At 43.9% G+C, this 12,523-nt stretch overlaps 1 protein-coding gene across 1 annotated transcript in view; it reads left to right on the forward strand.

The window, feature by feature from the left end:
• Nucleotides 1-12,523, forward strand: part of ABCA4 (ATP binding cassette subfamily A member 4) — a 104,614-nt gene that overhangs the window by 33,380 nt on the left and 58,711 nt on the right. Inside the window, exons 12-14 of the mRNA XM_074961300.1 lie at nucleotides 6,635-6,840; nucleotides 8,491-8,667; nucleotides 11,048-11,270. Of these exons, the coding sequence (XP_074817401.1) occupies nucleotides 6,635-6,840; nucleotides 8,491-8,667; nucleotides 11,048-11,270 (606 nt within the window). The remainder of the gene's footprint in view (nucleotides 1-6,634; nucleotides 6,841-8,490; nucleotides 8,668-11,047; nucleotides 11,271-12,523) is intronic.

Consider the following 12,523-nt stretch of genomic DNA (forward strand, 5'->3'; position numbering starts at 1 on the left):
ATTTACCTAGATTTCAGTAAGGCATTTGACAGTGCCACATGGGGAATTATTAGTTAAATTGGAAAAGATGGGGATCAATATGAAAATTGAAAGATGGATAAGGAATTGGTTAAAGGGGAGACTACAGCAGATCATATTGAAAGGTGAACTGTCAGGCTGGAGGGAGGTTACCAGTGGAGTTCCTCAGGGATCGGTTTTGGGACCAATCTTATTTAATCTTTTTATTACTGACCTCTGCACAAAAAGTGGGAGTGTGCTAATAAAGTTTGCAGATGACACGAAGCTGGAAGGTATTGCCAATTCAGAGAAGGACCAGGATATCTACAGACTAGGGACCGAATGGCTCGGCAGCAGTTCTGCAGAAAAGGACCTAGGGGTTACAGTGGACGAGAAGCTGGATATGAGTCAACAGTGTGCCCTTGTTGCCAAGAAGGCCAGTGGCATTTTGGGATGTATATATAGGGGCATTGCCAGCAGATTGAGGGACGTGATCGTTCCCCTCTATTCGACATTGGTGAGGCCTCATCTGGAGTACCGTGTCCAGTTTTGGGCCCCACACTACAAGAAGGATGTGGAAAAATTGGAAGGAGTCCAGCGGAGGCCAACAAAAATGATTAGGGGACTGGAACACATGAGTTATGAGGAGAGGCTGAGGGAACTGGGATTGTTTAGTCTGTGGTAGAGAAGAATGAGGGGGGATTTGATAGCTGCTTTCAACTACCTGAAAGGGGGTTCCAAAAGGATGGATCTAGACTGTTCTCAGTGGTAGCTGATGACAGAACAAGGAGTAATGGTCTCAAGTTGCGGTGGGGGAGGTTTAGGTTGGATATTAGGAAAAACTTTTTCACTAGGAGGGTGGTGAAACACTGGAATGCATTACCTAGGGAGGTGGTGGAATCTCCTTCCTTAGATATTTTTAAGGTCAGGCTTGACAAAGCCCTGGCTGGGATGATTTAGTTGGGGATTGGTCCTGCTTTGAGCAGGGGGTTGGACTAGATGACCTCCTGAGGTCCCTTCCAACCCTGATATTCTATGATTCTATGATCCTACAGGAGGATCTGGATGACCTTGTAAACTGGAGTAATAGTAATAGGATGAAATTTAATAGTGAGAAGTGTAAGGTCATGCATTTAGGGATTAATAACAGGAATTTTAGTTATAAGCTGGGGACGCATCAATTAGAAGTAACAGAGGAGGAGAAGGACCTTGGAGTATTCGTTGACCACAGGATGACTATGAGCCGCCAATGTGATATGACCGTGAAAAAAGCTAATGCGGTCTTGGGATGCATCAGGCGAGGTATTTTCAGTACAGATAAGGAAGTGTTAGTACCGTTATACAAGGCACTGGTGAGACCTCATCTGGAATACTGTGTGCAGTTCTCGTCTCCCATGTTTAAGAAGGATGAATTCAAACTGGAGCAGGTACAGAGAAGGGCTACTAGGATGATCCGAGGAATGGAAAACCTGTCTTATGAAAGGAGACTCAAGGAGCTTGGCTTGTTTAGCCTAACCAAAAGACGGCTGAGGGGAGATATGATTGCTTTCTATAAATATATCAGAGGGATAAATACCAGGGAGGGAGAGGAATTATTTAAGCTCAGTACCAATGTGGATACAAGAACAAATGGATATAAACTGGCCATGAGGAAGTTTAGACTTGAAATTAGACGAATGTTTCTAACCATCAGAGGAGTGAAGTTCCCTTCTAAGGGAAACAGTGGGGGGAAAAGACCTATCTGGCTTCAAGATTAAACTCGATAATTTTATGGAGGAGATGGTATGATGGGATAACATGATTTTGGCAATTAATTGATCTTTAACTGTTCGTGGTAAATAAGCCCAATGGCCTGTGATGGGATGTTAGATGGGGTGGGATCTGAGTTACTACAGAAAATTCTTTCCTGGGTATCTGGCTGGTGAATCTTATCCACATGCTGAGGGTTCAGCTGATCGCCATATTTGGGGTCGGGAAGGAATTTTCCTCCAGGGCAGATTGGAAGAGGCCCTGGGGGGTTTTCGCCTTTCTCTGCAGCATGGGGCACAGGTCACTTGATGGAGGATTCTCTGCACCTTGAAGTCTTTCAACCATGATTTGAGGACTTCAATAGCTCAGACATAGGTGACAGGTATATTGCAGGAGTGGGTGGGTGAGATTCTGTGGCCTGCATTGTGCAGGAGGTCAGACTAGATGATCATAATGGCCCCTTCTGACCTTAATGTCTATGAATCTATGATTGTAATTTTCCAGGTTGCTAACTCTGTCATTTATAGAGTTCACAATCTCTTTCTCTCATTATAGCAAAGGTGGCTGGTAAATGTAAAATGGACAGGGTTCCTCGAAAGTTATTGTACATATGATGATGATTTGGTGCCTTATGCATGTGGTGGTAATAATATATCTCTCAAAGACAATAGAGACAGATGAAGAAGACATTGCATTATGTAGTGCAAAGTAAACCTTTATTGATGAGCTAGCTAGCTGATGTTCAGTGGAGACAGCGGGTTAGTCACAAACCCATTACACTGCAAAATGAAGAAGGTAGATGATGGTATCAATGAAATCAATGATAGCCAGTTCATTAAATGGCTGACTAACATGAGTTGTGATGTTAAACATAAAACAAATACACAAACAGCTGAGAAACTGTTATGCAAAAAGTACCAATATGAGCCCTAATCCTGCAAACACTCACATAGCTAAGTGTTTTCCAGAGGGGGTCCAGGGTTTCTTTGCTTTGCGTTATGAATGAGCTGTCCTTTAACTGTCAAAAACGCTCATAGGCCTTGTTGTCACTGGGGAGATTTCCCCCAAAATTAAAATTAGAAACTGTTTTATACTAGCTAGAGTGCTAGTGTAGAGAAAGGTCTCGTGGCCAAACCATTTTTATTACTGGTTTAGTTAAATCTCTTGAAAGCTGGTTGTATAAACCGTTCCAGCCTCTGGGGCTTCGTCTACGCTGTAGCTCCAACTCTTCCAGCCCAACTGTTAGTTTGAATTTCTGAGAGAATTTCCCCTGTCTAGTCAAAGTCTGCACAGAGTCCAGGTTCCATGCCAAACAGAATGCGGTGCTCAGCACTCTGAGGCCTTTGTCTGGGGTGCCAGTTAGGTACATGTTATTTGTTGTTAGTAAAAATGGCACAGTGGATCCAGTAGGGCACACCCTGCTCCCAAGCCACATTGTAGATTCATTCTACATGGCTTGAGTGCAGTTCTACCAAAGGAAACAACCCAAACATTTAGCATCAGTTTCTCTCAGACCCACTCCATGGAGGCTTGGTGCTAACCGTGGTGCCAGCTTTGCAGTTTGTACAGTTTCATCCTTATTTACCCTGTAAGGGTGACCTCACAACAGCCACAGATGCCCTCATGACTGGGGCGTGAGGACTAATTCCTTTCAGCAGGGCTGTTGGCAGAGCTGCTCCATTACTTACAGCTTGTTCAGAATGCAGCAGTGTGTTTGTGCACCATTTTGTGCAACTGCGATCAGGTTACACCCAGGGTGAATTCTTTACCATATGTTGGCTGCCTATAAAGTGACTTGAGTGGTGTAGGTCCCGGCTACATTCTGGATCTGCAGCCTTGTTCTGATGGGTTTCTATGCACACACACACACACACACCCCATCAAACTTTAAGGGATCTCGGGGCAGAAAGTGTATATTTGAGGGTAGAAAGCCAACACGACAGCCCAATGGTGTAGCACTCATTCCCCTGTGACATCCATCTCAGACCCTCTCTTTGTTCTTTTAATCAGTACTTACACTAATGCTCTTTCCTAAAGTATGTTTCATAACCATTCTTGACCCCTCATTTCTCTCCCCCCCAACTTGATCCCTTCTTCTCTTGACCCATCCCCACCCCACCCCCCGTTGTTTTACATGTTTAAAATATGCAGAGTTCAGTTAAACCAGAATGTATGTTCATTTTTATAGTGTTGTTCAGTGCCCTAAGCACTTTCAGGGATGGGAGATGCATTTTTAATATTCATTGTATTATCAAATATTCTCTGTCTGGGCAACTGTGACTCTACTGCTCCTGCATCTACTGGGTAAAATGATGAAATACATAGTCAGTCAATCAGCATGACTGATAAAAGTTGTCTCAGGAGCACTGTCTCCTAACATGCAAATAAATATCTCATTCTCTTCCCCCCTTTGTTCCCTATGCCTGAGCATGTATACAGTGGCTAACAAGCTGCTCTGAACCTGTGATGACAGCTTTTTGATCATCTCACTCTGTCACTTGATTTAATCTAAGCTTTTCCTAAATATCTTGCTGCTGTTTAGAGCCATGAGATACCTTGGGTTGCTTTATTGAGAAGCCTCTAGTATATCTTGATATCTGCAGTGTCACAAATGTCTGAAGTTATGGTTATCTGATGATCAAATAATTTCTGGCGGGGAATTAAAATAATGGAATTATTTTGAATAGAGTGGAAAGTGTTCTGACTGGGGGACTCTGGGTTGGTTAGTGGGATTTGGAGACTTTCATCCTTGGGGCCTACACTATAAGTCACGTCAGAGGACCTAGGGCCTGATCAACCCCTCCTATGGAATAGGGTGCACAGGTGTAGCAGATCGTGGAGATTCTTGTGGCGGAGTATTCTCTCAGCTGTTCTGAGAATGGTGTTTGCTGTGTTTCCATTGAATAGGTTGTAGGACCGGATCTCAAACAGCACAGATCTCCATATTGACCAAACTGGCAGGTTTGTGGTACTGTCTCAGATAGAAGCAGGCAGTGAATGGGGATCTCTCAGTTTAAAACCCTTGTGCTGGAGGCCATGTGTTCAGCTGAGGGAAAGGCAGTAATAATGCTCTGATGTGCCCCCCCCCCCCGAAAATAATTATTAGCTTCCCATTGAAGTGACACACTCGGATTATCAATGACTGTTGTAGGAACTCCTCATGGGTTCCCGGAGGGCTTTTTCACATTTGTCCAGAGGGTCACAGTTTGTCATTGTTCCATGCAATGAGGTAATGCTTCAAGTCCTGCTGTCGCTAGGCTAGTGCTATCAGCAGGCTAGGAGGGACATATGACCGGGGCCTGTTGGCTGACACATGCATTTTATTCGGCGATCTCTTCACTTCAAGGACTATATTTTCAAAGGGGCTTCAACCCAAGGCCCAAAATTGTGCCCAAAGGCTAGATTGTGCAGATGTATAAAGAAGGTGGGGAAGGCCATGTAAGGAATCCTCCCACTCTGTGCCCCCCATGTGGGGGCCAGAAGCACTGCAATCCCTGCACTCTTGAGTACAGAGTCCCTGCTAATACTGCTATGGGGGGTAAGTTACACCAAAAAGGAGGAGATGGAGCCATGGCCCTGTTCCCCCACGTAATCCAGGTCTGCAGAATGGAGCATACATGCACTCTCCAAAGGGGCAGATCAGCAGCCAAGCTCTCCCTGATCACCAGGGGGCTCTGAGAATCACTGTATCCTCAGGTGCCTCCTGGTACTTGCCCTGGGGTATGGCTGCTTCACACTACCCCAGCTGAGGGCATACTGTCACAATCTGCCCCTTCATTTTTAGTGTGCATAAAATATCTGGACTTGCGCATGCAAACCAGCATATTTGATTTTTGTTTGACGTCTCCTCACAATTTGTACAAATACAGGGTTTTTCATGTGAAAAAAAATTGTGGGCACAATTGTTTTAAACTCTTATTTGAAAAATTCACTCATGTACTCACAGTACTTGCAAATATGCTCCTTAAAAATCAAAGATGGGCAAACCTTGCTGCTACTGTCAACAAAAGCAGCCTAACTCAACAGCCCATGCCAGTTATATTAGCCATTGGCTTTTTGCAGGAGAACTACCATGGCAGAAATACAGCTTTTCAGAAACTCAGTGTGTGGCTACTAAGACACCCAAAACACTAGAGAGAATAACAATTCTAGTTCCTCTATCCCTCTAAACTGATACCAGCTCCTCATCAGTGTTTACCTAATGGTTTGCTGTGATTTCCCCCCAAATATTTTTCTAGTGTTTGCTCCATTTTAAAGCAACTATTTAACTTTGTTTTGCTATGATCTTACCATCAGATATGAGCTTTTGTTTTCACTAGATACTGTAGTCCTGCAAAGGGTAAGGTAGTGAATAATATTCCCCCCCCTCCGCCCCCCTGTTTTTAGCTGGTACTTTTGTTTGCCCTCCTGGTGGATGTGATCCTTATTTTCCAGGCATTAGGTTCAGAATATTCCCTCTGTCTGTGTTTGTTTATAGAGATGAGGGTTGCTTGCAGCTTTAGTGTTCTCTTCTCTTTATCTTGCTGGCAAGACACTTGCTTTTACGAGCTGTCTCCAAAAATGTGTTTCATGATTATTTCAGTCAGTTCCTCCCTCTTCAGTTTATTGAGTTAGTTGTAAGGTGGTTGCTGCATTTTTTCAGTTGTCTTTAACTATTGTGTATATTGAATTTGCCATAAGAATTGGACCAAGTGAGGAGTCTTCAGGGAGGAAAAATCAGTTTTGAGCACAATTTCAATACAAGTATTAAAGCTGAAAAGTGACATCTACCGCCAAAGTTAACTAACCTACTTTCCTGCCCCCATTGCGAACCAGTGTTGTGTGTTTTCAGTGTATAACCCCTGCCACTGTAGTCCCATAAGGCTGTCACCTTTGTGATTATCTGCAGTGCTTGACCCTGGATAAATTTGAAGGTCATGCTGATGAAACCCAATTGACTCATCAAGCTCTTAATATGTTGGAGGAAAACAAATTCTGGGCTGGAGTAGTCTTCCCTGACATACACTCCGAGGCCAGCAAGCTGCCACCACATGTGAACTACAAGATCCGGATGGATATAGATGCAGTGGAGAAAACAAATAAAATCAAAGACAGGTGATGATTTCTGCTTTCCTCAGCTGCGCCTGCCATTGAACCAGTAACGCAAAACATGGGAACCCTCTACAACATTCTGGGAGCCAGAGGGTGGGTCAGAGTCTGCATTCAAATACAAACGGGAGAGCTGATTGAATTCAGTGCTGTTTCACATGCGTAATGCAGAGCAGAAGTCATATCCAGACCCTAGTGCTTGGCACTGAGCAACTGCGTCAAGGGCTGGGAGGGTGGGGAGAAGGGAGGACTCTGATGGCTGGAGTAGCCTGCACAGGGTCTTTAGGGGACCTCCTCATGTAGGGAGTGAACAGGGAGTTCTACTTATCTGCCCCCTGCATGTTGCCAAACTTGACATGCACATCCAGTCTTCTCCCCCTATGCAGCAGAATATGCTGCTGCTGCTGTACAAGGGTCCTCTGCCACCTTGGATTTTCTTCTTAAAGTGTTAGCACACATGTTTTCTGAGACTACTTCTGTATGGGCTGGGAGTTTCTAAGCAGTGTTCCCAGCGTGTATGATTTGATGGCAAGTCACATGATATTTGCAGTTTTCCCAAAGCTACCAATGCTGGAATCCCATATTTACCTGAGAGTTTCAGCTTTCAGTTTAAATAACAGCAAGTTTCTAGACATCATGACTGCAGAGAAGAACTTGAAAACATGATCTCTAAATGCTCCAATGCCACTTGGCAAGCCAATCTCAGGAGCGTTTGGGGCCTGACGCATGATTTTTGAGCACTTGTGGTTGAAAATACTATAATGGTTAAAGAAAGGGCTATTCACATTAGAGGTGTGTAACAGCTACTGAAAACTGTGGCTTCTGGTGTCACAAGGGGAAACAGTTTGAAGGTTCTCCCTCCCCCTGCCCCCCGGCAGAAATTTTTGACAAACAAAAAAAAGTTTGCTTTCATTGGATTTTTTCCACAGAAATTTTTGAGTTTTCACTGAAAGATTTTAGCTGAAAATCAGAAGACTTCATCTGAAATATTTTGTCAAAAAAAAAAGCAAATGTTTCTGCAGAAAGCAGATATGTTTTGTGAAAGATTTAATTTAGTTGGAAATCCAATTTTCCACTCAAAAAACAGCATAGATGGACAGTTTTTGACCAGGCCTGGTCACAAGCTTAAATTCCGGACAAATGAAATAGTCATCTGATTTGGATCTTTAGGATAGAAGCTGAAAGGTCAGACAAACATAGTGGAGCAAATCCATTCAAAGCCTTCAACATCCAGAAAAAAACTTTTAAAATAAAAAGCTGAGATTTTACAGAGGCTACTGGGGGCTGAGAGTGAGTCCATCTAGATGAAGCCATAATACTTTTAAAACAAAACAAAACAAAATCTATAAATACCAGAAACATTTTGAACAAATTTGGCACATTGCAATATATAATCACTGTTTTATTTTGAACCCCCTTTATGCATTTTTGGCCAAAATTACTGTTTTACATAACGGTATATAGAACTTCAAAAACAAAACAATAACTAATTTTTCTGAATCATGAACGTCTGACGCCTTCTCAAGTAGTGGAGGCTGACAGCCGTAACTTTGGAAGGAACAGCACTGGGTGAAGCCGCCGGGAAGTTCTCAGCTAAGTGTTCTCTTTTAAAGTGCCTGCCTAACTCAGTGATTTCCATGTGTTTTTTCTTCTCAGGTACTGGGATCCTGGTCCAAGAGCTGACCCAGTGGATGATTTACGTTATATCTGGGGAGGGTTTGCGTATCTGCAAGACATGATTGAGCATGGGATTATAAAGACCCAGACGAACGCTGAAGTGCCATCAGGAATCTACCTGCAGCAAATGCCCTATCCCTGCTTTGTAGACGATATGTGAGTAAGAGCAGCTAGTGATCCTATTTCTGATAACTAATCGGGGGGCTGGATGATGCAATGGATTTTCAGGAGGCTTGACTACTTTTGCCTTTGATCTTGTTTAAAAGCCAGAAAGAAATCCCAGGACTATGGCATTCGTGAAATACCCCAAGGAGCCAGGGATGTGCTTCCCTGGTTAACACAGATAAGGAAATTGGAGAATCAGAAAAAGTCCAGTACTTTGGAACTTTAAAAAAGGAGACTGAAGAGTCTGATCCTGCTACCACTGAAATCAGCGGGAAAACCCCATTGACTTTAATAGCAGCAGGAGAATGCCTCGAAACTCGAGGCACATAAAAAGTTGCACAGTTCATAGCTGAGCCTGTGAGATCTGGAGGGGGAAAAGAAGATTTCAATTAAAAAGAAATGAACTTTTTTGATGATTAAAATGGGCCCATGTAGAAAGCATTTCCCCATAACACTGTGGCTCTGAATCAGGCACAGTCCTGCGTCCAGGAATCCCAAGTCATGAATAGTGCTGTTGTCTCCCTTACTAACACCGCAGCTAATTGCAGATTGCAAGGGGGTATATCATTTGTGTTATCATTCCCCACCTCTCAATACCTGTTGTTCTGACAGAAAGGTGCTAATGGGCCCTGGAGTTTTTTTTTTTTTCACCAAGAGAGGTTATTGCAGCTGCAGAAACCCAAACCAGGCAAAGGTTGGTGAGGGCTGGTATACACTGACAAGCTACATTGGCATTCCTACGTCTTGCAAGGTTATGACAAATCCCCACCCCGAGAGATGTTGTTAGGTTGACCCTTGTGTGGACAGCGCTAAGTTGACAGAAGAATTCTTCCATTGGCCTACCTGCCCCCTCTCGGGGAGGTGGATTACCTACGGTGGCGAAAGAACCCCTTCTGTTACTGTAGGGAGTGTCTACACTGAAGCACTACTGCAGCGCAGCTAAAGCTCTGTAGCTGGGCTGCTGTAGCGGTTTAAGTGTAGACATAGCCTGAGGCCTACAACAGTCACATGTGGCTAAGGGTTGACCACAGAAAACCAGAGAGAGAGACTGTGTTTAGTTGTGGCCCCTTCAAAGAACCTAGTTAAATAAAATGGCTAGACGCTTTTGGGTGAGGTGTGCTGCTTTTGGGTTGACACTGGGACCCTGCTTGCCAATCCGGGGACCAGAGCTCCCACAAGAGGCAAAAGCAAGAGGCCCTGCCCAGCCTGCCTCCACAAAGCATTTTCTTTTGGTTCAGCAGGCCAGGTTGCTCTCTGGAAGTTTTTGGCGGGAAAGTGATGTTTCCCTGCCTGTTTTGCTGACTGGCACTGCCCTGCTAACACACTAGAGGACCCGCTAGTACTCAGATCAGTCTGACTACTCCTGAAGAATGTCTCTTCCTTTGATTTTTACAGTCCCATGCTTCTACCCCATACAGAAAGAAGTGGGGGGGGGGTGGACGCCCACTGACTTTTTGGTCAGTTTCATTCAAATGTCACCATTACAAAACCGGTGCAAAATGAGAGTCCGATATCTCCCATAATGCTACTCTCACCTCACAACACATGTAAAGAGATGCCAGCAGGAAACGTGTTTTATCGTAGCTCATGGTCATCCTAAATGTGTTCTCCATGGCTACTTTTTACTGCTAATATCTGTTGTAGGGATTGGGGACAAAACTATGGCAGCCATGCATAAAAGGTTCCAGGTTGTGACCTAAAATTGATCCAGTGTTAACAGAGAGAGGGAGCCCTCCAGCTGTCTGGCAAAGTAGTGCAGATTTTGTTAGCTAACGGCTAGCACTGACCATCTGTGACAGGCTCAAGACCTTCCATGAATGATGTTTTGCATACAGCATAGCAACATAGCATCTGGCTGCTTTTAATAGTTAATATTGATTGATTTATTTGCTACTTAAACTTGGGGAAACATTTCAAAGATATAACACATGGGAGACTGATTTCTTACCATTAGCATCTATCTCAAAACGTTCTTTGCAAGTTATAATAATTACAGCATGGCATAGTGTTCAGAAAGTGAGGTGTGGAGTGAGATCTATACTCTGCCACAGACTCAGTGGCCTTGGTCAAGTCTCATAACTGCTGTGTGCCTCGGTTTCCCCATGTGTAAAATGTCGATAACACCTAGCCCCTGGGGATGGGGCTGCAAAGTTTAATTCATTGTTTGTAAAGTTCTTTGAGAGCGGTTACTACAGTCTTAGACTGGGATTTTCAGAGAAGCCTAACCTTAGGTTCCTTTGAAATGCTCAGCCGTAATAAAGTCAAAGAATTCTTTATACCTTTTTCCTTTTCCCTTTCTTTCTTCCTTTTCATCCCAATCCTTGCCTGCTTTGCCTGCATTTCACTCACTCCTCTCTCCCTGCATGGGTAGCTTCATGATCACCCTGAACCGCTCCTTCCCTATCTTCATGGTGCTGGCTTGGATCTATTCAGTCTCCATGATAGTGAAGAGCATTGTGCTGGAGAAGGAAATGAGACTGAAAGAAGCCATGAAGAACCGGGGAGTTACTAATGGGGTTATCTGGTACACCTGGTTCCTAGACAGCTTCATCATGATGTCTGTGAGCATGTCTCTCCTAACAGCACTAATTACGGTAAGGATTAACTTGGGAGTGACTTTAGAAAGCCCCAAACCTGCAGTTCATGTTTGCACTGTTAATATTAGCTGTCCATCAAGAAACAATAGCTATACATAAGGAGACCAGAACCACTGGTGGTCTACTCTGATTTTAGCACGTAGAATGATCATTCTTGTAAGCAGTCCTCCAGGCTGCATCAGCACTTGGCAGAGACAGAGCGAGATAAATTCACTAATGAGACTTATTGTAAGACTGTCTGCACGAGGATGCGTCAGGCCTGATTACACTGACAGGTCATGTTCCATTTGTTGCATTTCCAGTATACAGGGCAAGTCTTTCAATAAGTATCACTGCTTCAAACGTAGAAGATCTCAATCTGAGGAATTCTAATCTTTTCATTCACTGTCTGAGTCATTTATCATAGGCTGTGCTTGCCTGCTTTGAAACTACGACACTATCACAAATGGGGGAGAGAGGCACCAGGGACTGACTCAAGCCTAATGTATCCCTCACTCCCTGGCAAGAACTCTCCTGGCTCCTCAGTCTCAGAATTGCTGCTTTATCAAAGTGGCTTATGTTAGAATTGGACCCAATTTCCAAAGCCACCCAACCCTTTTCTAGACGATAAAATAACTCTTCTTTAACTGAGCTAGAGTGATTGGTTCCTTAATGGGTGCTGCTCTGGCAGGGAAGAGTTACCTAACATTTTCCCCACTGCACTGAATTGTTACAAATACAGAGTCAGAATTCAGTCTGCTCTCTCTAATCAATCCTGTCCTTATAAGCTCTCCCAGTGTATTTGCACTCTTAGGGCTTGTCGACACGCACAGGGTACTGGTATAGTTAAAGTGGTACAAGCTTCTTAGGGTGGAGGTTGTTATACCACTATAAATGTATTTATACCAAAATAATTGTTCCACTACCCATGGGGGACCCGGACTAGCTATCCCAGTACAACTCCATCCACGCATGGAGCTGCACTAGTATAACTCTATTGGTAAAAATATCACACTTCTAACTGGCCTAGTTATACTGGTACGAAAATTGTGTGGAGATCAGCTCTTAAGGAACAAAACAGCCCTTCTCCCTCTAGGAGTAAGCTGACAGTCAGCTGAGACCACACTCTTCAGTAAGAGGGGACATTAAAGATTCAAAAGCATTAAGGAAGAAAGGTCAACACAAGTTCATCCAGTGGGTTACTTTCTACACAAAGGATTCTGGGAGATCTTAGTCATCCTCTTCAGCCCTCACAGGCTCTGGGAATGTGA

This window comes from Natator depressus, chromosome 8 (assembly GCF_965152275.1).
Source record: "Natator depressus isolate rNatDep1 chromosome 8, rNatDep2.hap1, whole genome shotgun sequence".
NCBI classification, from domain to species: Eukaryota; Metazoa; Chordata; order Testudines; family Cheloniidae; genus Natator; species Natator depressus.